General features: G+C 36.6%; 2 protein-coding genes and 1 non-coding gene across 3 annotated transcripts; 1 reads left to right on the plus strand and 2 right to left on the minus strand.

Annotated features, from left to right (window-relative positions):
* Positions 1-2,851: 2,851 nt before the first annotated feature.
* Positions 2,852-3,631, minus strand: LOC101306436 (probable F-box protein At5g04010-like). The gene has a single exon (XM_004300953.1). The coding sequence runs from the start codon at positions 3,629-3,631 to the stop codon at positions 2,852-2,854; it is 780 nt and encodes a 259-aa protein (XP_004301001.1).
* Positions 3,632-5,689: 2,058 nt separating this feature from the next.
* On the plus strand, positions 5,690-10,939 carry LOC101307302 (5'-nucleotidase SurE-like). Its single transcript, XM_004299076.1, has 10 exons — positions 5,690-5,875; positions 5,954-6,048; positions 6,137-6,201; positions 6,371-6,414; positions 6,763-6,840; positions 7,040-7,193; positions 7,956-8,126; positions 9,794-9,856; positions 9,937-10,049; positions 10,616-10,939. Exons 1-9 carry the CDS (start codon positions 5,736-5,738, stop codon positions 10,045-10,047), a joined length of 921 nt encoding a protein of 306 aa, XP_004299124.1. The 5' UTR covers positions 5,690-5,735; the 3' UTR covers positions 10,048-10,049; positions 10,616-10,939.
* A 1,400-nt stretch (positions 10,940-12,339) lies between these two features.
* On the minus strand, positions 12,340-13,301 carry LOC101307588. Its single transcript, XR_184630.1, has 2 exons — positions 13,200-13,301; positions 12,340-12,648 (listed from the first exon to the last, which is right to left on the minus strand). It is a non-coding gene; the product is annotated as an uncharacterized LOC101307588 (transcript).
* Between the last annotated feature and the right edge of the window lie 13,341 nt (positions 13,302-26,642).

Raw genomic sequence — 26,642 nt, forward strand, 5'->3', positions numbered from 1 at the left:
AGGGAGAGAGAGAGAGAAATGGTGTTGGCTTTTTGAGTGTGATTAGTGTTGTATACCTCATTGTGCATAAAGATTAGACAACTAGGCAGTAGCAGGAAGATTTGACGACCAGTGTAGTAGCATGAAGATTGGACGACCAGACAATGTAGTAGCAGGAAGATTGGATGACGAGACAGTAGGAATAAGATTTGACCACCAGTGTAGTAGCAGGAAGATTGGACGACCATACAGTGTAGTAGCCGGAAGATTGGACGACCACACAATGTAGTAGCATGAAGATTAGATGACCATGTAGTAGCAAAACATGCGACTACATTAGCTGAACCACTGAAAATCTGCTACTGCACTTACTGAAGCTACTGCACTAGCTGAACCATTAAAACATGCAACTACATTAGCTGAACCACTGAAAACCTGCTACTGCACTTATTGAAGCTGCTACTACACTAGCTGAACCACTAAAACCCTGCTACTACATCTGTTAGAATTGTAGCTTTCAAGCAAAACATGCTACTACATTAGCTGAGCCACTGAAAACTTGTTACTACTTCTACTGAGATGCTAACCTCTGCTACTACTTTTTACTAGAATGTTAACCCTTGCTACTACTTCTATTGGAATTAACTACTACTACACTAAGTTATTGAAAACTTGCTACTGTACCATTTACTGAAAAATCTCAAAATGATAGACTTTTCTCTTCTAAAAACATATTTAATTAGTATAAGGTTAGTTTGGTAAATTAAAACATGACACATGACATGCATAAAAAAGATTGTCCTTAATTATTAAAACTGTCCTTATTTATTTAACAACAACACAAGTTGATTTATTTGTGTTTCAAATCTTTTTAGAGGATGTATATGTGATTTGCTAATCAATTAACCTATAATATCATACAATCTTGCCACGCATTTTAAAGTTACCGCTAACTAAGTGAAAGCTTTCTCACGACAAAGATTTGATGAGAATGATTTACATATGCCGCATTAGGACTCAGCAGTACGAATGAGTACTATAGATCAATACGAACACTGCTTCTTGTAATGACATGGTCCCAAATTCCCCTTATCGTTAGGTCACATTGCATATCTAGCTAGCCACACCTATATATCTGAACACAAAATTGGAAATTGATAAACCTACACGAAATGCTAATCTACATATGATTGCATTCATGAACAGGCTGCTTCTGCAGGCAAACGCAAACGCAAAGACTAGAATGAGCTAGGCACATGGCAATGACTAGATTTTCACCCAAAATTATGGCCATCCATTAATTATATGATGGTGTACTTAGGCCTAACTATGACTTAGTATGCTAGCTTTTATTTGGTGCTATATAATTTTTGGGTTTCACACATCACACCTCAAAGGCTGTTTTCATAGATTTGGGGTTTCATTATATATCTTGTCGATCTCCTTCAATATCTTGCAGGATAGGACTGGAACCAAAATCCTATATCAGAATTCAGAAAAGAAGATATGAAGGCACACACCTTGTTACGCTTAATTGGTAGCAACAAATTGTTTGGTATATCCAGAAATCTTGTTTGTCCTAGTTTAGATAACGAATAATTCCCAAGTTATGTGTCATTTGTTTAGTGAACGAATACATAATAGAAAAGCAAATGCATCAACAACCATATCTAGTTGAATAGAAATATCTGAATCAATGAAGGTTATCATGAATATCTGCAGTGAATCGGAGTTATGCTTGGGGCATCGTTTGTGCTCCAATTGGTCATGAACATGTGTGCAATATTTTAACTAAATGAGCACTTGTTAAGGATCCCTATCATATTAGCTTCAACTGTATTGGCATTTAGACTTGTTTAATTAGCATGATTAGAAATAACAAATCAACACATCCACAACAACTAAAGATTAGGGTTTCGAATAATCCAATATGATGGGAAAAAATTTGTAGCTTATGGTGTAATGAGGATCTGATTACGAAAGAGCAGCTAGCCGATCAACAGTTTTTTCATATTTTTGAAATGCAATGGAGGGAAGAAGTGGTCTAAATAGAACATATCCGTTGAATAACTTGGAGGGAAAACAAAACAAGAACACAAGTTTGACCATTTATATATAGTCTGTCTATAAATGACCAAGAGAAGAAGTAAAATCCACAAAATGGCAATACTGACACGCTACATAGAAATACAGAAATACATAGGAGATGGAGACGAACTTCTATATCTTACTGCTTGGTTAACAAAGTGAGAGTAGACAAGTTCTTGAATCTCAGAGCAAATTTAAAAGGCATTGATCCGTGACTAATCTGTTTTGTTTTAGCATACGGGCATGTTTCATATAAAACTGTGCAGAATTTGTTGTGGTTTTAGATTCTGAGTGAGATATAGCAAATTCAAAGTAGGCAGATGGGATCGATAATCTGAAAGCTATCCTGCAGTGTTATTCCTTCTTGTTTGTTTGGTCTACGTTGTTTCATGTGTTGTTATTCTTTTCGGCTCAATATACAAACAAGTTCCTAGCTAGCTGCATAGTTTTTTCAAGCCATATATCCTTGCATTGTTTTGAATGTGTCCGCCAAGTCCATGTGTTCCCTAGGAGCTAGGTGTTCATTCTGTAATCTAGTCGTATGCTTGCAGTCAATAATTGTTTTGATTACTAGGTGGAGAGGTATAATATGGCATCTAATAATAGGAATATTGTTCATTTTGTGATTGTTGAGAGTTCATTATAGTTTTTGTTTTTGAAATCAATTAATTAAATTTCCACAAAACAATCGCGAAGACAGTAGCAAATACGTACATAGTGTTTCATATATACATGAGTAGAAATTAAGAAAAATTACTAAACCCTAAACATGCATGTTGTCTCACTAACAAAGGAAGTGTTGCAAGTATCTGAAACCATCATCGACCCCGACATATCTCAACTTTGCTGTGCTGAACATCCCCACGCTGACTTTGTTAATCCGCCCAACACGATCAAGATTGTTTCCACCCGTTTTAGATTCTTCAGTAAACACCAACCTCAACTCCGCCACCACACCACTGTCGACGAGGCTCGAGCAACACCCCGGCAAAGGCAGCTCCTCCGAGAACCACCAGTCGTCGACCCCTCTCTTCCCTTTGCGTGATTCCATCATATTAAATACCCCTCTCCACCCTTTCAACACCACATTCCACGTAACACTCACCGACTCCGACGCCGCAGCTTCAACCTCATAGTTATCGACGTCAATATCGAACTTGAAAACACCATTATCCATGACTAGCTCGTCCCCGGGTTTTTCAAGACTGAAGACAGCTTTGTTGTGGCTGAAGACGTTGACGGTGAGGATGAGGTCGTGGAGGGCGAGGGAGGGTTTGGAGGGGGTCCGGGAGCGGCGTTTGGCGGCGGTGGAGGCCATGGCATAGAGGCGGTAGTAGGGAAGGGCGGGGTTGATGAGCTTGAGGTTACAAGAGAGAGAAGGGAAATGGGTGGTGCAAATGGGCTGCCAAATATGGTCGGAGGAAATGCAAGTGAACCATGTCTTGGAGACGCAACAGGCTGTGGCTAGGGTTTTAGGGTCCAGATGATTAGAAACAAGGTCAAGCACTTGCCATGGAAGCTTCGTCGTCGAGCTTCTTTTTGAAAGCGGAGGAATCATCGACATCGAGAGAGTTCAACTTAATGTACTAAGCAAAATGAGGAGTCTCTATTTATAGATGAACATATGCAAGAATACGAATGTACAGTGTAATGTAGATACGGAATCCTTATCCTATTTATAATCTACTTACTAAATAATGCTCTTCTTTCCTTATCCAACTAGATTACATATTAGTTTATGTTGACTACAAATTAGGTTATCATACAATTATTACAATAAAAATGAAATGATGTGTGTATGTACACTGAGGAGAGGTACGGTGAACAATTCAACAAGATTACAAATCACATTGAAAGGAATCAAAGGATGGGCAGCTGAAGTGCTGAACTGGTTCTGTTGGGCTCTATGTTTCATATTGAAAGGCCTACGGGACATGGACTTGCTCAGTTTATATGTTTAGGGACGCTCCTAAGTAGCCAAGTAAAGTAGTACGATTGTTTTTTTTTTCTTCAATACGTTCGCGGTATTCCAAAGGCCGTAGGGTAATATGATAAAACATTGTTTTTTTTTTTTTTTTTTTTTAACAAGTTCACGGTGTTACAAAGGCTTCCTAGGCCTAAAAGGACTAATCCGCTGAGACTCTAATCAGTCAACATGGCATTCCAACTCCTCCCTTAGCTACTTTTGACAGTGTCGGAATTCAAACCTAAGTTAGGAATCCAGAACACACCCAACGAGACAAGATTCACTAGACTACCTTAAAATGGTACAATAATGATTGGTCCGAGTTGAATTTGAGATTGTTTTTATGCCTAGGGAACTTTTTTTTATTTCCTTTCAAAAGAAAAAAGGAAACACTTTTATTTTGTTTGATCTTAATAATAGAAAAACGCTTTAGAAAATAGAAAGAAAAGAGTACTTACGTAATGATTCTTTTTGTCAAACCCTCTGGATGAATTACTTTAACGAGTTGTATCGAACGTATAGCTAAACAAAAATGACCGGGATCAACTAAAATACAATATAGCTTGTAACTTAGTTAGTAATAATATAGATTATATAAGTGTAATGCATATGCTAGAAACTGAGCCCAAAAAGAAGAATGATATCAACAGCAGCCCTTTTGCGTTGATTGTGAAGTCAACAGGATGGAAGATTTAGCAAGAGCAATCTTTTTTGAACATGAATTAACCCGTCTCTTTGTGCAATTATTATATAATTGAGTTTAGAGACTGCTATTTCTTCCGGGCAAGTACAAATTCTTATAATCTTGTTACTGTAATCTCCAAAGTTGAAAATGAAATTGGCAAAAGTTAGCAAATGAAACCGGGCTAAAGTGAGAGTCCATTATTCGATACCCAAATGGAATCAACACGCACCCTCGTTGGCTTCTCTTCTCTAGTCAATTTCTTGTGCCCCTTTCCAATTTGGCCTGAGGTCAGGCATTTTGGCCATCCAATAAAGGAAAAATATTTACGTTCTTGAACAAGAAGAGACAACTCATTCTGAAATGATATAGGCGTGACTGCGTGACGTAAAAGAAGTATTTATGTGTAATATGAAAAATAAGTATATGAAATTATAATTTAGACATCATTTTTTGTTTTTTTCTAAAACAATGCCGTCATGCCTACTTTAGCACTACAAGGCTGCCTACCGCCTGGCTAGCGCCTAGCGAGGTTTAAACCTGGTGAGAAATAAAACGAAACGAGGTTGGCAGCCCTAGCAGCCATAGTAACACTCCATTGGCGGCCACTTCAATCAATTTTTTATCCATTAATTTGTATGATACAAAATTGTATACATTATTATAAACCGTGGTTACATAACAACTAACTATATACAATGAACTAAAGATCTGCTCGTTAGAAAATGAAGACTCATGTTACACCAAATGATCTCCGGTTTGAATAGAATAATCTTTCTCATGAAATAAATTTGTATTTAGTTTGGTCAAATACAAAAGTTTGGGAACAAGAAAATGTGACCTTTTTCATAATTGGTAAATATAAGTAAAAAAATAATAATTAATGAATTCCATAATACATGTTGGGCCTGTTCTTGTCGCCTACCTTATATAAATAAGCCTCTGTCTCTCCCCTCGTCCAAAAATTCTCGGTTCGAACAATCGAACTTGATTAGTTGATTCACGATCACCAAGAGAACAATGGCAAACAACATAAACACCGAAAAGCCCACCGTGATGGTCACCAACGACGACGGAATCGAAGGCCCCGGACTTCTCTCCCTCGTCCACGTCCTCGTCTCCACCAATCTCTACAATGTTCTCGTCTGCGCTCCCGACTCGTACGTCATCACACTCTTCTTCCTTTTTCCAAACTCCCTCTCTTCATTTCTCATTACAACAAAAAGTTGGGTTTGCAGGGAAAACTCTGCTGTCAGTCACTGCATCACTTGGCGACGTCCGATTGCCGCCAAAATAGTCGACATCGCCGGAGCCACGGCCTTTGCAGTTTCCGGTACCAAAAAGCTCATATTACTGAATATCTTTTCTGGGTTTTTTTTTCTTTAACTAAACGGTAACGTAACGGCAGTATCGATTGCCAGGGACTCCTGCTGATTGTGCTTCTTTGGGTGTTTCTGAAGCACTGTTTCCTTCTGTTCCCGACTTGGTAATAACTTGGTTCATCTCCATTAGTCCCAAATTATTGATTTTTGTTTGTTTTGTTTATTTGCTAGTGTACAATAACATAATGATTATCTTTTTATATGTTTACCTGGTGCTTTTGTTTAGTTTTATGTTTCTGTTTGGTTTTTTTGACTTGTTCTGATGCTAATTAGGTGATCAGCGGCATAAACAAGGGCAGTAACTGTGGTTATCACATGTATGTAATTTATCTCCTGTTTTCTTTTATCCTCAGTATTGTAAGTTACACCATGTTGGATACCTGCTGTTTTGTTTTTGGGAAGCAATGAGTCATATAGGCACAGTTTAAATTTGGGTCATTGAAACTTTAAGTAGTTTTGTTTTATTTCTTGAACCCCAATGTAAGTAATGGCATCTTCTCACAAGGATGCAATCTTAACCCAAAAGGCTAATGCTTTTTAGAGTATTATATGTTGATATAGTCTCAAGAACACACAATGCGTTTGCTCCTCGCAATCGAACTGCTCTTTGTCCGGTTGCTTAACATTATTGACAGGGAATTATTTGTTTATGTCTTGAAATGTAGTACTTACTCTGGTACCGTGGCTGGCGCTCGGGAAGCTTTCTTTAATGGTGTACCTGCTGTATCTGTATCTTATGATTGGTACGTATATGCCTGTTTGATGGTTAAGTATGGTTTTGTTGAATGTCAAATACTCTCTTATATGTAAATGGATGCCGAATCTGTTGAACTTTGAACTTTACAAACTGTTGGGGCAGGTGTTGGTGTTTTGTTTTTGCAAAGTTGTTGTATTTTGCTTCTTTGATCTTTTATAGCACTATGCTAAGCATTGGCCTTTCAGGGTTGAAGGCAAGAGTCGCATTAATTACTTCACACTTGCTGCTGAAGCTTGCTTACCTATCATAAATGCAATACTCGTGGAAATAAAAAATCAAACCTTTCCTCAAGGATGTTTTCTGAATGTAGATTTGCCAACGGACCTTGCTACTCATAAGGTAAATTCTAGGATACATGCTGTCTTTGGTAATTACCTGTCTAATATTCTTGTCAAGTAAAATTATCGATGCTTTAAGTTCAATACTTGATTGGACAAAGATCAGTAACACTGAATCGTGGTTAAGGCAAGTAGCTTTTGAAGTTTTTTGAAAGGGGTAGCTTTTGAAGTGTAAACATTTGTGGTTGGAAATGGGGTATGATCTTGTCACTACAATCAAGCACGGTGGTAATTTTGCATAAAGATACATCAAGAATATTTCACTTGCAGCAGTACATTATGTCAGTAGCTTTTCTTTCTGTGCTCTCTTTATACTCCATTTCAGTCCAAGATTTGGAGTTGGCTGGTTGTTTGTTTTAGTTTTATCTACTCTAGTGAAGTCTGATAAGGTCTGTCATATGTTTCTTTTACTATATGAATTAATTTAGTAGCATAACTGAGGAGGCTACTGCATTCTTTATGCACATTTACATCTCTGGACTTTTATAAAGCAATCAGCACCTCTGGTCCATGCTAGTCTTTCTAAAATACTTAAAATCTATTTACATTTAATATGTATTATATATTCCCTCAACATACTTATGATTTTTGAACTCTTAAATTTTTGGTAGGTCTGTTGACTATTCACCTTATGTGAATTATTTGGGTAATTGGTCTCAGTTCTTTTTCAGGCAGAATGCAGGATTATCAATCCTTTTTTGATGCATTGATTTCAACTGTTATTTTAATGTGGTTTTATTTTTCTTTTGTTGAGCTGAAATAGGGGTATAAGCTGACTAAACAGGGTAACAGTATAATCAAAATGAAGTGGAAACAAGTTACTTCAAAGATGCCAAAAATGTTGTCATCGATGGAAATGGAGAAAGATTCAGCAGCATCTACTGGAATTGATACATCAACTACGCCAAAAGAAGATCCTTTGTTCGCAAGAGAGGTGGGTCGTTCATCCTATCTTTTTGCTTTGGGTTTGATTATTTTTCCTCTTATTCTGTGTTCTGTTGAATAAAACTAGTATGGTTTCTTGCCCCTATGACTGGGACATTGCATTTCTGCTGACATAGATTGTTCGGGTTGAGAGGGATAGATGTTGTCCCCATTTTTATGCTTTTCCTGTAATATCTCTTGACTGCCTCCTTATCATTGATTCTAACACTATGTATTCCTTTGCAACTTGTCATTAGGCTGTTGACTTATGTAGGACAAATAATGAACAAAAGAAATTAGAGAATAAGAAGTCTACTGTTTTGTGTTGCTTTTGAGGGTTAGGCTGTGTTCTTTGGCTCCAACTAATCTGAAACAACAAACAAAAAAGTTTGGAACTCTTCCTAAAACTGAGGCTCTTACCTTTCTTTCCAGTGACTCACAGATTTATAAAGATGTTTGTGAGAGGTGCTATAACTCTGTTCTGGTTACCACAAGTTTCAAGGTAAAATATTGTATAGTCCTTGTGGTTTGAAGTCAACATCTATTTAGTCCTTATGGTTATATTTTAATCTGGATAGTCCTTAAAGTCAAGATTTTTCATCCAAATAGTCCTTATGGTTTTATTTTAATCTGAATAGTCTTTAAAGTCATGATTTTTCATCCAAATAGTTCTTATGGCCTTTAACTGAGAAAATTGTCTGAATGACTATTTGGATGAAAAATCATGACTTTAAGGACTATTCATATTAAAATAAAACCATAAGGACTATTTGGATGAAAAATTGTGACTTTAAGGACTATTCAGATTAAAATAAAACCACAAGGACTAAACAGATATCGACTTCAAACCACAAGGACTATACAAATTTCAATTCTTCAATTAATTTTGTATGGAGTATAATCTATTGTGGTTGGCTTCTGACACATGTGATGCTTCTTTGCTGTCCCCTTTAAAAAATAATTAAAGTAATGAATTTTAGCTTTCTTTGAATATTTAGGGCAGCAACCTACATTCCCCAAGTAAAGGCTGGGTTTTCAGGGTGGCCAAGGGCATTATGATATAACTCAAATTTGAGCTCTGATGCTAATCATAAATGCTAGAGTTTTAACCGTTGAAATTGTGTAGCACTAAGACTTAAATTCTGGATAATGAAAACTTAGAACTGAATTAAGTACTCTTTTTGGTTAGTACTTTAAAAGCAATTCTAGTAAGGTATGTTGATGGAAAGTTGGTTTTTGTTATGATCAACTGTCTATTTGTTTGAGCAATTGAATGAGTAAACGGGTCTTGTTTGCATTGGTTTTTCCGGAGATGATATTTAATGATTGATACTTTTGAATGGTTAGAATGGCCACTTGTAATAAAAGAGAGTTTGGACACAGGTCCAAATTGGTTTCGACGCAAAGTATTTTCCATCATATAATAACATGTTTTTGTTTGACCAGCATCTGGTAAATTTGATCTGCTTTATTCTCAACATGTGAATTACTTGATTGTGAGGCATTGTGATCATTTTCAACAATGGGTTATCAGTCACTCCCCATGTATTCTCTAATTGATTTGGGGTGCGCTTCTCTGGTTCCTTGTCTATGACGAACCCATGATCGTAGTTGATTTCATATGCATGACTTAATTGTGAATGCATGTTCATGACAATCCTCTTCTCAATTTTGTAGGTAATTGGTTTCCGACATGATAGTGATGATGATACCGACCACAAATGTGTTCAAGAAGGATATGTATGCATCTTTTCGATTTATGTATAAGTATTTCTAAATCGCATCATTACACTAATTTGGTACACATGTTTCTGATGCAGATTACTGTCACTCCTCTAGGTGCGTTCACTAATGCCGAGATAGATTGCAGCACCTACTTAAAAGAGTGGCTTCCAAATGTAGCTGACCGCACCTCTTCATCTGCCCTATAAAGGTATTCGGCGCATATTGTTACTATATCACTGAAGTGTCTTACTAGTTCAACTTTCAGCAAGGTTATGCTACACCTGCATTACCTAGTTCCTTTGGTGCACTCAATGCATTAGTTTCATATTGCTCTTCACATGGTATGATTGATGAATGATGACTTACTATTCAATATACAATTTGCAGCAAAAGCATCTTTAATTGTTTGTGATTTAATCCCTTTTTGGATGAATAAATGCTCAAAGTACCAAGTTTTGGGGATATGCTATACTGGTTTCAGAATTGACTGACAGAATTTTCTACGTTTTCAGGGGAGAATATTAAGTTTATGTAATGGTTTCAGTTTCTTTAATATATATATTTATATTCTATTAACAGCATTCTTCTACAAATTCTTTTAGTTGTATGAACTTGTCATCTGCACCTTTGTTATGAAAGTTGAAAGAATTCTATTTATTGAACCTGTCATCTGCATTTCCCATTACTGCTTGCTTAGCTCACACATATAGTGTTAGCAATTGCGAGTGTTGGTATTTTAGCGGTCATTTAAAAAAGAAATCCTCATTTGTGCAGGATTTATAAACGGATTTTTCAAAATCAGGTGCGGCGACTCTGATTCTCTGGGTTACTTGTTTTTGTTCCCCTGCATTCATTCAGACTGACAGGGTTTCGATTGTAGAATATATTCAACATGTCATCAAAGGGTCTTATGTACCTCTTGTTATAGTGATACAGATGAGCCCCCATTCTGTGTTAGTGGTATTGTTAATCTATAAACGATTCTGGTAGCAGTTCATGTCAGTTCATGTTTTAAATGACTACAGCTGAAATATTGTAATCTCATTCGAATTCCTAAGATGAAATCAGTAACCCGAATATTTTGGGTTGGTGGTGAAAGCTTGGAACTCATGTTTCTTATGACTCATAGTTTTGCCATTTCTTTCTCATTGAAATTGCTCTATGTTGGTTATTATCAACTTTCAAAGGCGTCTCATACGTTATTTAAAAGTATAAACGTGTTCAAGTTACATTAGCCCTTTCTTTTAAAAGATCTGATAAAATTTAGTAATTATTCTACTGTATACTTTAACCAAGTGTCCTCTGCTTTCAACGCACACTAAAAAAACAGCAAAAAATACTAGAGACATATTCATCTAATTAAGTATTGTCATCATGACTCGAATCATACATAAAACAATGAAGTATGACACTTCTAATTCAATTTTTAATGAACAATTTGTTGGTTTGTCAATTTAAGTATAGTATGAAAATGAAAGATTTGTATACAAATATACTTCCTCTATGCAGTGGTAGATTATGTCGGTTTAGTTTCAAGTTAGGCTAAAATAACTGGCAAAATGTATATGATATATGATATATCAATATGTTGTTGCATTGTAAGCTTGACTACCATTTGCCTTAGAAATCTCATTGCTTCTATAATTCAATCAAAAATATCTCTTTCAGTATTGATATTTTGTTGATATTTTAGTACGTCTGGTTTGATCAAAATAATTTCTTTATGATGAAACTGTCGTCATTTCTTACAAACAGTTGGTTATATGTATTTGTGTATTCATTGATTGCTTTCTAAGGCATGCCACGATATCCCCATTTTCAAATTTTAAACAGAACACCTCAAAAGTTCTTGACTGCTTTGTATGCCTTTTTTTAGAACCAATTCGTGAAGTCACATTATTAAAGATTGGGATGATAAACAAACTATTTGCTGATCTTTCTTTTGCAAAAACAAAGTGGTGTAAGCCATGTAATTCATGTGGGTGTCCCATCCATTCTTCCATGGACAAACTATTGAGACAAAACTTTGCCCACTTCAACAGCTGAAATAGACAAAACAACAAAAGCAACCTTACATCAAAGAAATAGAAAACAACAACCTTTGGTTTTGCCAAATCTTTGCAACTTTTTAATTTCTTGAAGCATATACGATGCAACCTCTTCCAAGATTAATCTCATATAAGAAAACTATAGTTAACAATAATGACCTGCAGTTTATGGACAAGACTTGATTTTCAAGTCTCATTTTCAGGGTCTTGCATGCGAAAAATCGATCGGCTTAGAAATTGTCTAGTCGTTTTATTACAATTTTGCGCAGGAATCCTTTCTTCTGAATAGATTAACCCCTTAAGATGGACCTAAAACATAATCCTGATCATTGAAAGGTAACTTTTTCTGCAGGAAGAGAATGAATGAACATTTTCTTACTTTGTGGTTTACCTTATATAAAGAAGGCTTCTGAAGTTTACTACCGCTTTCTGTTTAAGTATGTGGAACATAGATTGGGAACCACACGAAAACTCCTATATATATGAAAGCCATACTTAAGTGCATTACATTTACAGGTAAATTAAGAACCAAAAAAGTAGGTAAACACCTTTTTACATTGAACACAGAGTATAAAATACTTGTATAAATACTGTATATGCGTGGAAGCTGGGAATCTGACATATACAACCTTCAGGCTTTAGGTGCTGGCAAAGCAGGCAATGTATGTGTATGTGACTCCACTAGTATCGACCACAAAACATGCACATCCTCGTAGGGGCATGACTTTACATCCTCATACAGAATGTATATCCCTCTTCCTACAAAATTTAACAAACACAGCAAATGATGAGTAGATATAAACAAATTATGCAGATGCAGCAGCAACATAGGTTGATGCATAGAATGGTTCTTCCAAGTTTTCGAATATTGATATTTACATGGTTCACCTCTTCTTCTCCGACTACGGGAGTTTACTGATGAGTAGAAGACTCAATGTTGTAAGCTGGCTTTAGCTTTAGGAAGGTGAATGTCCCCTTTCTAAGGTTGAAGAAGGACATTTGTATAGGGGAGTAGAGAACTTTCATCTTTGGTTGCACTGATTTTGGGCACCAACAGATTACAATGTATATGTGGGATTGAAGAATCCTTGCAAGGATAGACTAATATGGGAGACGATGACTCGCCAAGCTGGGGTATGATATTAGTGTTGTGTATGGCTGTTTGGGAAAGTTTGAAGCAGTTAAAGAGCTTGGTACAGACCCAAAAGGCAGAGGAAAACACAGTTGTCTTGACTCTTGAATGCGCAAACCTTTAACAGAGAAAATGCAGGTTTTGAAGAAATTCGATCAGTATGATAAGGAGGACTTACTTTTCTTTTGAGCAGAATGGAGGCGAAACCAGAGCTTCTTCAAAGGAGAGAAGAGGGAGTGAAGCCACCCACCCATTTGAAGAAGTGGGTGTGGCTCATGAAACAATTGGGAATTGAGATATTAATAATGAGAGACATTGGTAGCAAAGAGAAGAAGAGCTATAAAATGAAAGATAAACTGTAGGTATTGCTTAGACAAGGGTGAAGTTTTCTAAAGTCATCACTGTTTGATTGCCAAGACTACACATTTTACACTCTCTCCCTCGCAGGCCAATCATGCCTTTCACATTTTGCTCTTGGTGCCATGTCCTTGTCAAATCCCCCTCCCTCCCCTGCCCCAGGCCCCTTTAACCTTATAGCACAAGGAGCCACCCACCAATCACCAGTGCTTTTCACACTTCAACAAAACTAAAATTAAGCTAGCTCTCCCTATATCATACTAGGATCTGGCTTTTGGGAGTTTTCTGTGTCGGTTTCTGTCCCATTGTTTTTATTTATTTTGATCCACCTTATAGTACATGTTAAACTAAGCATGTGTAAGCAAAAGACTAGTAATGCGAACTTTGACAAGGTTCAAGCAAAGAATCTGTGTTTTTTGCTCAAATTAAAAGTATACGTATAACGTGTTTGCAACGTACTTTGGAGGTATTGAATTAAAAGTATAGTGTATTTGTATCGTACTTTTAAGGTATGTTGAGAGTCAATATATGCGATTTCGGATTTAAACTAGCAAAAACAAGACAAGTGCATGATCATTGATCCTTTTAAAGGTAGGGGAATGTGTCCCTTAGGTTCCTTGTGCCTCAAGCCACATTTTTTTCCTTCTACAAGTTTTCATGGTATGTTTTTGGAATAGTCATGGACTCATGGCACACTCACTCGGTGGTGTTTGTTTCTTTTTACCGTTTTGAGACACTTCTTGTGTTTTAAGTAAATCCGAGAGCTTTTAACTGGAGTCTTCTACAAGATCTCTCTATGCCTCCACCTGTCCCATACTCCAATTTGGTTGCCTTAGAAGTGTCTCTCTCTCTCTGATTCAAATCGACTCATTTGGGACTCATCAAATCTCTGCTTTCATGTCATTCCTAATTTGTTTTCCATTAGTTCTACTTTTCTGTTTAAAGAAGTAATTAGATCACTAATAGGCATTTTTTCTTTCAAATTCTAGAACATGCAAAGAAAACCCGTCGTCTTCCATGAGGTCCTACAAATCTTGAACTAATAATGTGATAAATATAGCAAATTTGTCAGTTAATAATAATTGCTAGTCCTGGAGGAATAAAAAGCATGAAACTTTTTACTGATCTGGGTCTTTGTTAGGCTAATTGAAGCAATATATAACTTTTAGTGATGATGTTTGCAAGAGGCCTTTCAGAATTCGGACCCCTTTTTTAACATCAAAGTCGCATATAAGATCAGATGGTCAGTCCCAATCTCACAATGACAGCACCACCACAATGAGCTGACCAGTCCCCAACTCTTTCCTACTACTCTTAAGTCCTACCTTTCCTCTCTTCCCTTTGGTTTTGGGGTTTTTCACCAAGGCTCAGCACGCATTTTTAAAGCTGGCCCATGGTTGGGGACCTAATGAAAGCCCAAGACTACCACATGAGGTTGCATATTTTGGAATGAGCTCTAGTCTCTCCTTTTGCTGTACACCTGCTGACTGCAGTGATATCTCAAAGGCAATTTCCCTTGGGAAAAATTAGTTCCAACTTCACAATTTCTTACTAGCAGAAGGAGCCTTTGCCTGCAGATCATCTAAGTAAAATTGATCGATCCACTCTGTGTCCACTACGGCGGTGTTTGTTTGCCCGGAGATACAAGCTAGACAAGATTAATTATCTCCTGTCTAGTTAGATAGTGTGTTTGGAAGTCAAGATATCAACTAACCAGAAAATTTAAATTATGTCAGACCTTCATATTTAATCTGGCTGAGAAGATATTTAAATTATCCTGCTGGATATGAACAAAATTGTAGACCAACACTATTCCACATTCGTCTTCAACCTCATCAGAAGAACAAGATATTGAACCTGTCCTCTGAAGAAGAAAAGCTAGGACCTCGATGAGTCGAGATCGGTTCAAAGATGGCCCCCTCCGATCCACTGCCCATATTCGCATTGGCAGCAAGGACGATCGGAAGTGAATTGATTCCTCGTCCAAGGGTGACCTAGACGGCGTTGTTTTCCCAATCAGTAACAGTCTCGCCGTCGATCTGAACCCAAACCTTGGCTGCTACTCTTGATCGTCTTGTCCAATGTGAATCTTCATCGCCCTCCACTTCGGTGTCAGACGAGACCACGTCTTGTGGCGGATTTGAACGAGACAATCAGAGTACAAAGCAGAAACGGTTGTGGGGGAGGCCTTGCTAAGGCAGCCAGGGCTAGGTTGAGATTGTACGGAGGTTGAAGAGGTAGAAGATGACGAGTGGCCATTACTCTGTTTTTATTTTTTTTCCTCGATTCTTTTAGTTATCTGGTTACATATCCAATAGAACAAACGCGAGAGTTGAAACTAGTTAGGAGTTAACATCTCCTGTCTAATCTGTTTCAAAATCCTAATTTAATCTTATCCACTTTACCAAACGTGACCTACATGCATTAAGAAGTTAGATTATAATCAGCAAGACAGCAAGGGTACGGGACCCTTTTCTAACCTTAATTAGCCTTTGGAAACGTAAATGTAACAAATGTGAATATATATCAAGAGTTAGCTTTGTGGAAGAATGAAAAATGACATTAGAATCTACTATGTATTAGATTGTTAAGTGGTTATGCTTGTTCGAACTCTTTAGTATTCTTCTTCCATCATCTCTTGAAATTAAGTCTAACTCTCAGACGTACCTATGCGGTTTTGCTTGATTCATTCATTCATTGACACCTGAAAATTAATTTCCTACACCCTGCGTGGTTGTAAACTTGTAATGAATAGGAAGCTAGCCCACCCCATTTGCGGGCGAATTCTAGATCCGCCATTGCTTGCACTCTTAGTGGCCGAATTGTATGGATATGTAATATTAGCACCTAATAGACCACGTTTTTCAAATGTCTAACATGATTAACGTTTCTTGATCCGCCATTTAGATGCATTCGTAATACAATCATTTCTCAATTCTAGATTATTCAGTGTATAATTAATGTATGATTTGTATCGCCGTATTGACCAAATGACCACTAGGGTACGTACGTGCCTCTTTTGAAATTTGCCAAGGGCAAGTTATATATATATATATATATATATATATATATATATATATATATATAAGAAGAAAGTAAGACGAACGAGTACGACGTACTACGTACGTACGTACGGTCGGTACGGTCCGGTCCCGTACGTCCTACTACGTCCGTACTACTATATATATATATATATATATATATATATATATATTGGCTTTGTACTTATGATCGATCATGTACAGTTCTCTACCTGCAGTTGTTGTCGTCCAGCTTCTCTGCCCATGGAAACAGAAAGACAATAATGCTCCGAAGAAAAAAAAACAAGGACCAGTAATAAGCACAAACGAATAATCCAGCAGAATGTGAAGTATACACTGCGGAATTTGGCCCCCATCATATCACAATTTCCTAGGGAAAACCCATATATGGGGCGAGCAAAACATGATTTGCTAGAAACTGGACCATAGAAGTAGAATCTCACTGTCTTCCTACATAAGAATCAGTCCAAAGAAACCAGAAATCCTCTGTCCGCAAAGCTGAAGCTAATCCGGATGTTCCGAAACGAACAAAGAAAATAAGATACTTTCAGTCCAATCTCCCAATGTTGACCTGTCCATTAGCCTTATGCATATTATTCAACATGAGAGATGATGAGAGATTCTTATATCATATATACCTAGTGATACTGGTGCAGTGGTGCAAGCATGTCTCATACTAGTGACGGATTTAGGATTTTGTTTCTATGAGGTAATGCTCATATGTATGAACTTAGTGATGACTGATAAAGGTTAGATAATGATCATATATAGTGTTGAACCAGGCTAGGATCTTCTTCTATCTGTATGAAAATGAAAGAGTGTTTCGCATAACTGGTACCAGTAGACAGTAGTTAACAATTTAAACTGTATGCATGCCAGCAAAGATGAAACCACACATCAACCAATTCAAAGACAGAAAGTTGGACTTTTATACCTAATTTTCTTCATGCATGGATTCTTTTTTCATTCGTCAACTAAATAGCACTGATCGCCAGTCATTATACACAAACTTACACAGAAAAAATTTGATTTCAAGAGAGCTAGGAGGGTCCTGATCTAGTTCTCACTTCTCAGAACTCCTTAACAGCACGTTTGTTTCCCCGGATTAAAAGGGAGCAGACGGGACTGGGTCATATAACTAGTCCAAACCCGCGTTTGACAACAACAAGGATTCACTTTAATGAGGTTATGGAGTCCCCGAGATCCCCCCACACCGTCTTCTATAGCGGCCTCAAAATTGGTGGGTTTGTGGAAGCCCCATTGTTGTTCTCTTCGCTCGCGTCAATTCTTTATCTCGCCTCCCTGCAGCTCATAGTTCTCTTCCGACGAGCCGATTCTGACGCAGGAAATCATAAGGAGTCTCCGAGAACAGAGACAAGAAATATGAAAATTTCACTAGCGAATTTGGCTCTACGCTTTGGAATTCGAAGTTGGCAACTCTCAAATCCCTTTGGGTTCCATGAAAAAGGGGCTTTCACCTCACCACATAGTAGCTAAGGTATAATTTTGTGTTACCGAAATTCAGTTCGAAATTTCTGGGTATTAAGGGATGGTTTTTATGAATCGAATATGAGTTCGAATTTTTTTGGGTTATCAAATTTCTGGGTTTCTGAACACTGGGTTTTTAGGTTTGAGATTTTTGTGATGTCAGATTTGTGTGTTTCTGGGTTCTATTCTACAATTAAAGGTTGGAGGTTTCTGGGTTCTTTTATGTGGTTGCAGGTTAGAGTTGGTGGTGTTATTTTGATTGCTTCCACCAAATATGGGTTAAGCTTACTCTAAAATAAGCCCAACTTAAGGAGTGTTGGACTCCTATAGAATTTAAGTCTGGTTTAGACAATCCATTCTAACAAACATGCGGTAAAGGTTCAAACATTACTTTGATTTATTCATATTTTTTTGGTATGATCAATAATAACGTATATTTGTGATGCTGGATTCCTAGAAAGGCATTGTAGAACAAAAGTGTGATGACAAAATGAGTTTGTTTTGTCAATGGTAGTAGGGTACAAAATGATCAAGTCACATATTGAGACAAAGGGGTCCAACCACCATGTGAGCTCTCTACTTGATCTTTGCAGAAACTCCATCATCATATTATTCATATCAGCTCGATTCCAGTGGTCAGCAATTAGTAAATTGACATATACCCTCATTTGGCTAATGGATGCAGAATCATGAAAGCCAGAAAAGCAATAATGGATTCTTTTGCAACGGTTCCTTTCAAGAATTTGAGATACAAAAGTGGTTCCAGTTGTTGTGATTGTGTCGCTAAAGTCTAATTTATACATCAAATCCTTGTCATGTTGGCTATAGTATTTACAATTGTGTTTCAAACTTCAAAAGAACAAGGGTACATATCTTTAGTTGAATTTTTTCTCCTAGGTTAGGAGAGGAATATGTGAAAGAAATGATTTACAAATCAGTGAGAGTGAGAGCAGATACTTGATGCAATTAGGGTTTTTGAATTTTCGGATGGAAATGACCAATTCTTAGAGATCGACATGACATTCTTGGTAAACAGTGACAGAGTTTCACATGCATGCAGTTGAAATATTCTGTAGTTTATGCATTACTTAATCCAGGCATACTTTCACATTCTTCAACAGTCAGGGAATGCTTAATAGTGTTTTAACTTTTAATTAAACTAACAATTGTGTACTCAAAGTCGTCCCCAGTAGGTTTTATAATTGTTAGCATTGAGAAGAGAGTATACTCAAGAGTACTGCTAGTTTCAACCTATATTGTAATGCTAAAGTTGTAGTTAAACAAGTAAATTAGAAAGTAATTTTGTATGTGTGTTTTGAACTTCTGATGGATCGAAACCTGCAACTCCAGTATGAGCTATCAAGATAATCATAGTACGTAGTCTACTTCATCCATCAGTTCATTTTAGCTTCAAATTAAGCTATAGAGCATTGTTATCAGTAGCTTCAAAGATAATTTAGTTCCTACTATAAAACCGATTTTTATTTACAGCAAAACTCTTGTAAGTTTTAACCTCTGCTGCGACTTCTTCTCTTTGTTTTGTTGCGAGTTCACAGAAAAATCCCCTACCCAGTTCAAAATGAAAACGTCCATGCCACAGTGATGTCAGAGCATCTTGGAACCATATGAGATCCATGTAATCGATCTCTCCAAAACTCTTAACTTTTGCTGGACATACATGCAGGTTTTATATAAGATGGGTTCATCGGTTTCACACGAGTTTATAAAATTAAGGACTAATTAACGAGGATGAAATTCTGTCCAAGTGTCCTCACATTTCACATTAGAATGAATGAAAACGTCCAACTATTCGACAATGATATTGAAACTTAGAGCATCTCCAATAGCTTCCTCATTTTCTTAAACTTCTCAATTTTAGGGAATATAGAGCTCTTTTTAGGTCCAATAGCTTCCCCATCTCATTCCCCAAAATAGGGATGAAGAAGAAAAAGAAGCCTTCATTCCCCAAATTTACAGCAAAGCCTTCTTTCCCCAAAATTAAATTCTTCACATACTCCAACGAATTTAAAACAACAATAAAATATTTGATTGGGTGGTTTATTGTTACAATGAAATATATAATGTTTTTTTGTTATAATTCATGATGATATATTATATTTTATTGTTGTATTAAATGCCGAAATCTCCAAAATAGAGAAGCTGCTGGATTTTGATCATAATTTTTTTGGAGAATTTAGCTTTTGCTTCCCTATTTTAGAGAAATTTTGGGGAAGCTGTTGGATATGCTCTTACAAATTAATCACTATTTTGCACTATTTTTTTAGTGTTCCAAACTTGCAATAGTCAGTTTAGCTTATTGTGATGGAAATAAAACTTACAATGAAAAACTTCTGATGGAAATAAAATAACAACTTCTAAAAGAGTTGAGTTAACCTTCAACCAAGTCTGAGCTAGTAAAACCCTTCGGTTCTAATCATCACTTGTACTGACAAATCAAGAAGTAATTAGTTTAGTATTCGAATTACTCGTACACGTCCTAAATATGACTCATATTATTAGAGTTAAGCTCGACAACACTTGGAGAATAGTTGCACAGCAACTAATAGTCAAAAACAATTCAAATGAATCATATATGTAGGTATGTACCCGTCAACCCGGCAAAAAAATAGATGAAAATTTGTTGTTTTGTTGGTGCAGAGTGCTATCTTATTGGCCGGTCTGGTTTTATATAGACAGATATACTTACAACTTCTACTTTAATAAGTTAGAAAAAAAAAAAAAAAAAAACAAGGAAACAATTAACATATAGTTAGGACCTACATATGATCTTTCAATTTGGAAATTCGTCCAAGTCTTTATCCATTAGATTTAGAAAACACATAAAACCCATTCTCACCTTATAATGGATTCTATATGAACATCTGGGGATATAGTAGTACGTACTGACCAGCCAGAGAGGAAAGCAATATCTTTTTCATTTTTTTCAATTTAAATATGTAATGATTCTTATATATGATTTTTTTAAAAAAATTTAAATATTTAATGATTCTTATATATGATATGATAATGTTATGGACCTGGTGTTCAAGCTAGGGTCATGCATGCCAAATAGTAGTGTTCCGATCCTGACTTCCTGTGGGGTTTTAGGGTTCGTGAAATCACTGAAATGTGTTTCAAAATTTGAATCACCAAAGAAAGAGAGATTAAAGGTTAGGTAAAGAAGTGGAATATACTTGATATACTTTAGTATACATGGCCACGAAAACCATCATGTTCATCTTCCCCATATTCATAATCTCATGCCCAACTAAGAAATTATATCATTGTATGATACATGTTCTTGTTTATCTTTGAGGAATAGATTAAGAACTAAAAGGAAAAAGGAAAAGGAAGAATTAGGAAAAGAGGAAAGGGGGAACTGGGTAAAGTGGGATGGAGTGAGAATCTCTCACACATTTGAAAGAGGACAAGGGAAACAAATCTTTCACTAAGTACCAGTTTTCTCAGTATTAGTTTAACTATCACGATAAAGCTTACAACTTCGTCTTTGGGAAACAACAAATTAACCAGCTTAAACTACGCTTGGTTTGGCTTTTGCTTAACTTTATATATATGTTTTCACAGTTGCTCACTCTGTACTTACGTTCTTTTAGTTAAGAGACAAGCAATGGCTTTTACTTATATGGAGCCCAACGATGAACGATCTTCTCTTTATATGGTGCGCGTGAAACTCCAAGCACAATTCTCATTCCTACATTCTCTTGCTAGCTACATATAGTCTAGATCGTTGGAAGTAGCCTCAAATGTGTACAAGCTAGCAACTTAACACGATGTTCACTACCATACATATTTTGAGCTCAACAAACAATTAACCTTTTGGTTTCACTTTTAAGACAGTCTTTATAGAACCTTGAATATGTTATTTCATCCATTTCTATTATGGTTAAATGAGTTTAGATGAATTGATTGAGTATTTTTCATGACATAAGCTAATATAAACAAATTTTGAACTATGAAATGACATATTATGATGACCCCAATTCCGAAATAGTTAGAGATGTATCAAGTACTCGCTAATGAAAACTTCATTCTCGATTCTACATGAATTTTTATGAAAGTCTTTCATTTGCTTCTTTTTTATGGAAGTTTTTTTTTCCCCCAAAATATATCCTCATTTTGACCTAATTATTCTTTTGATGATCGATTCAATATCTGTACGTACCTTGTTTATATTTCATCTCTTCAACAAGTTTACTAATACAGACAGTATTAGTAGCATCTTGTAGGATTGATTCAAATCAGTCGAGCTAGTTGAATACGACTGCTTTGGTACAATATGTGAGAAGAGTTGCACATTTAGTCGATCATGAGTACACCTAATCAGTCCTGGAGTCTCTTCTCGCATAATATATCACACACTGTGTAATCGAAAAGAAATGAGGAGAAAAGTTTGCTCCCCAAATTCCAATAAGACGCTTTGGAAGAGTTAGGTCAGAATACTACAAAAAATATATAGTACGTAGTACGTTGATATTATTATAACTACAAGTCATAAGGAGGCACAGAGAATCAATCTCCCAACCTCGTTTTGACTTTGTTCATAACTCGATTCAAAAATTGGTAAGCGGCTAATTAGTCGACCTCACTATATATTCACAACTTCTAGAGGAGATCGAAGCTTGCCATTTGCATAAAGACAACTTAAACACTTGTTTAAAGGGACTAATGGAAAATATGATTGATTAAGAAAGTGATTAACGTCAGAAAGGATGGTGGTGGTGGTGGTGGTTGTGGACTCTTGTGGTGGTGGTGTTTGTTTATTTTGATGCATGAAGATGAATCAGGACTAGCTACAAGGACACGTGTGGGAATGTCAGCGACATTGTGGGTGTGCATGCCGAGTGTGGTGGAGTTATAAAGGTCTCCGCCGTAGCAACGACGGAGTTAGACTGGCCTGGGAATGATATTCTTGGAAGGGCCAAGTATCAAGGTAGAGGTTTTGACTTGCCCTTGCTAGCTAGCTGCATGCATGCATGGGACTCTGTGTGTTTCATTTCGTGTGTTAATGATGTTTAGGGTTTTGCTCACTTCTATATATAACAATGTTCCTGGAAATCGTGGACGGTGCCATGCTCATTGTCCTGGCTAGCTTCTTCAATATTTCTCATGCATCGATATACTAATCTCTCATACAATAAGAATTAATAGATAAATAATACAAGCTTAGAGCAAATTAAATTGGTAATAATACCTATCTTAAAATTTTAAATCTAAAGAATGACTCAGATTTTCCTGTGCGTTTTACTCAATTGGCGGTATGACAGAAGAATTGGTAAACGTACATTATCATTGATTCTGGAAAAGGCAAGTTTCACTGTTTGATCACGCATACACGATAGGGGAAAGGCACAGTAAAGCTCCTGAGCACATTCTAATTATTTGAGCGAAAGTGACAAGCTTTGCAATAGAGAGAAACCTGAATATATACCAAGGGCTGGGAATGCATGCATGAACATACATCTATCATATATACAAGTTAAAGGAACAAGGACATGAATTACACTCTCTCTCTCTCTCTCTCTCTGTTCAATTATCCCGCCATAGCTAGGTACCCCGTTCACGTGTTGGGAGATCGATCAGTGTAATTTTTCTGTTCCTGTGTATCATCATGTAGTTCTGGTACTGCTAGACCCGATATCCAACAGTAGATAGAGCTCTAGCCAAAGCAAAAGATTCATCATTACATTGTCCTTCCTTTTAATTATCCAAAACTAAATCTGTTTCTTACATGCAATAATGCTCTCTGGTTCTCTGCAGCCTTTTTTCCCATTACGGTAGCTAGCCAGCAACAATCCATTAGGCAATTATCACATTATTTACTGTGAGGATAGGAAGACCGTTGATAATAAGTTTACCGTTAATGTTTAAGTGCTTGTTAATGGTGGTTGATGTGAGTCCGGCTGTAATAAGTGATGTTCCTCAATCAGCTGAATTGAATTGAACTTCAACGATAAATGTTAAAAGTTAGTCATCCAATGATTAAGAATTGATATCTGGCTAGATATCAATATCAAAGTTTATGTATAGTGAAACTTAAATAAACTAGCTAACAACTCAATATCAATTTAGAGTATTCTAGATATACTTTCATAAAAAAGATATCCTTTATCAATGTATGATTTAGGTGTCTTGTATTATTTAGTGTTTTACTTTTTAAGGTTGGTCTAGCGCCCTATGAAAATTGCAAGTCTAGCATTCAACTATCTTTACATGCTCTTAGTTTTCGACCAACAAGTTTGATGAATCTACGGATTTGTTCGTTTCTATGGAGAATTTTGTTCGTTTCTAATGGGGAATTAGTGTGGCTTTGCTGGGATAGCCTCTTAGATCTTGGTTTGATCACTACTGACTTGGTGGCTGTAATATTAATAAGTAACTTGATCGTTAGTGTAACCGAGGTGATTTAGTTGCTACCTCATCCCTTGATTATGCATAGAAGAAATTTCCCTTGTAGAAAGAAATATGAAGGAGGACTTGCATGCTAGATATTAACAAATTGCAAGCTGGTAACAACCAACAATAATACCGGTGAAAATCATCAAATTCAGTGAGAAAGTTAAACCTAAATCGTATGTTTGATACGGAGTAGATTCTACGCATTAAGGTACACTTGCATTATCAATGTGCAAGTCACGACGATCGGAGCTGCGAATTTAGAATGAAGACTTGAGGTCCTCTATTTCTTTCTATGCTTTTGATCCGTTCAAATTAAGCGTCCATACCTAGTGAACATCTTCATCGATCTCGGGTCCTCACCTCCTATGTTGGAAGCACTCAGACAATTTTTTTTTTCGGTTCCGTTTTTGTTAATGGCGTTAATATATATGTATGATAATACCACGTGAATGACTGAATCAAATAATGCATATTAATTACTCGATTTACTTGCATCTTAGTGTATAGAAGAATTTTCGTGTTTGATATTTCAACCTTTAATGCATAAATGCATGGCTTTGACTCGTTGGTTAACATATATGTCTCTTCCCATGACAAGTGATGTTATTGTTAACATATGGTGAACAAAATATAAAGTTTCGTTATTTATAACTGTAACGGATTACATGAGATTTTATTTTATTTTTTTATTTATTTTTTTAGAAAAACAACCCCTTTATATATAAAACCAACATTACAACCATGTGAGTTATCGGTAGTGGATATAAATTTCCCTACTCATCCCCTACCCGATCACAGCCATTGTAGTGGAAAAGAACATGTAGAGTTCAACTGTAAGCTAGCCTATTTTAGATGCCTTTTTTTTTTTTTTTTGACTGAAAGATGAGTGAGAGAGAAATGACCCCCTAACACTCTTATATATTAAAAAAGAAAAGACAGAAACATCAAAAGAGGGGGATTAGACCAAAACCTCTCATAACAAAATAACAACGAAACAAAACTATGAAAACCGAAATTTGGGAAGACCCATAAGGTCACTACTACAATATGACAAAATAAAAGGAGGAGGTGAATCCCACCAAACCAGCTGTGTTAATGACGTACCATGATTAACCAGAGCATCTGCAACCTTATTCCCTTCACGAAAAATATGAGAAGATCAAAAGGTCATCTCTGATATGCAACGTAAACAATTAAACCAACGGACATGTAGATGCCAAGGTACAAGCAAATGAGACCATAGATAGTCTAACACAAGCTACGAGTCAACCTCTAACCAAATGTGCTTCCAATCTCGTACCCAAGCAAGCTCAATAGCAACTATAACTGCCATCACCTCTACTACTACTGAACTACGAATGTCAATGTTGGAAGAAAAAGCACCAAGAACATGACCTTTAAAGTCATGAAAAACAGCACCAAAACCTCCAACACCCTCTACATGCTTCCAAGCTCCATCCGAATTAATCTTCACCCACCCAATGACTGGAGGATGCTAAACAACCTCAATAACTCTTGGAGCTCTTCCCAGTCGACACTCTGCACCAAAACTGTTTATTATCTGTAAATCCTGAACTGAATTATGCATTGGACCATTTGCAAGCCAACTAGCCGCTCTAATGTGCCCCAAAATGAGATGACAAATTGAAGCCACGGAGAACGACTTACCATCAAATCTGGTCTTATTCCTCGCATGCCATGCAAACCATAAAATCAATGTAAAACAGATCAACCAAAGCTCCTTAAGCTGTGAGCTACGTCCCATACTCAAACCTTTGCGAAATAAATCCACAATTGTATGAGGAGTAACCCCCAAATCAAAAAGTGATAAGAAATAAGACCATATAACAGTTGTAAAGGGACAATGCAAGAAAATATGTTGCAGGGACTCAGTACATGCACCACAAAGCTTACATCTTGAAACCCAAGCTACTCCTTGACGTTGTAGAAGCTCATCACAAATTATTCTCCCTTTCAAAACCTTCCAAGCATGTAGAGACATTCTAGGCAAAATAAATCTAGACCATAAGAACTTACCCCAAGGCATGGAGGGAGATGGATGCCGTAGAAATTGGTAAGCATGCTTTGCAGTCAAATCTCCTATAGATGAAGGCATCCAAATAAGAGTGTCCTCCATCGAAGCATTAGTAGCAAGAGGGACCAGTTCAATTTTATTACACAAAGCTGGAAAGTGAACTTGAAGTAGATCAGGAAGCACCCAAGAACCATCAACAATAAAAGCAGAAACCAAATCCTTATTCCCCTGTAGACCATCATGGGCACCAAAATAATCAACAATAGGTCTCCTCATAAAATTA

The sequence above is a fragment of the Fragaria vesca genome, linkage group LG5, assembly GCF_000184155.1.
Source record: "Fragaria vesca subsp. vesca linkage group LG5, FraVesHawaii_1.0, whole genome shotgun sequence".
NCBI classification, from domain to species: Eukaryota; Viridiplantae; Streptophyta; class Magnoliopsida; order Rosales; family Rosaceae; genus Fragaria; species Fragaria vesca.

Excerpts from the sequence above, each read along its gene's own strand:
- LOC101306436 (XM_004300953.1), bottom strand. The coding sequence starts at position 3,631 with ATGTCGATGATTCCTCCGCTTTCAAAAAGAAGCTCGACGACGAAGCTT.
- LOC101307302 (XM_004299076.1), top strand. The coding sequence starts at position 5,736 with ATGGCAAACAACATAAACACCGAAAAGCCCACCGTGATGGTCACCAAC. Across the intron at positions 7,194-7,955 it reads CGGACCTTGCTACTCATAAG|GGGTATAAGCTGACTAAACA; the intron begins GTAAATTCTAGG and ends GAGCTGAAATAG. Across the intron at positions 9,857-9,936 it reads AATGTGTTCAAGAAGGATAT|ATTACTGTCACTCCTCTAGG; the intron begins GTATGCATCTTT and ends TTTCTGATGCAG.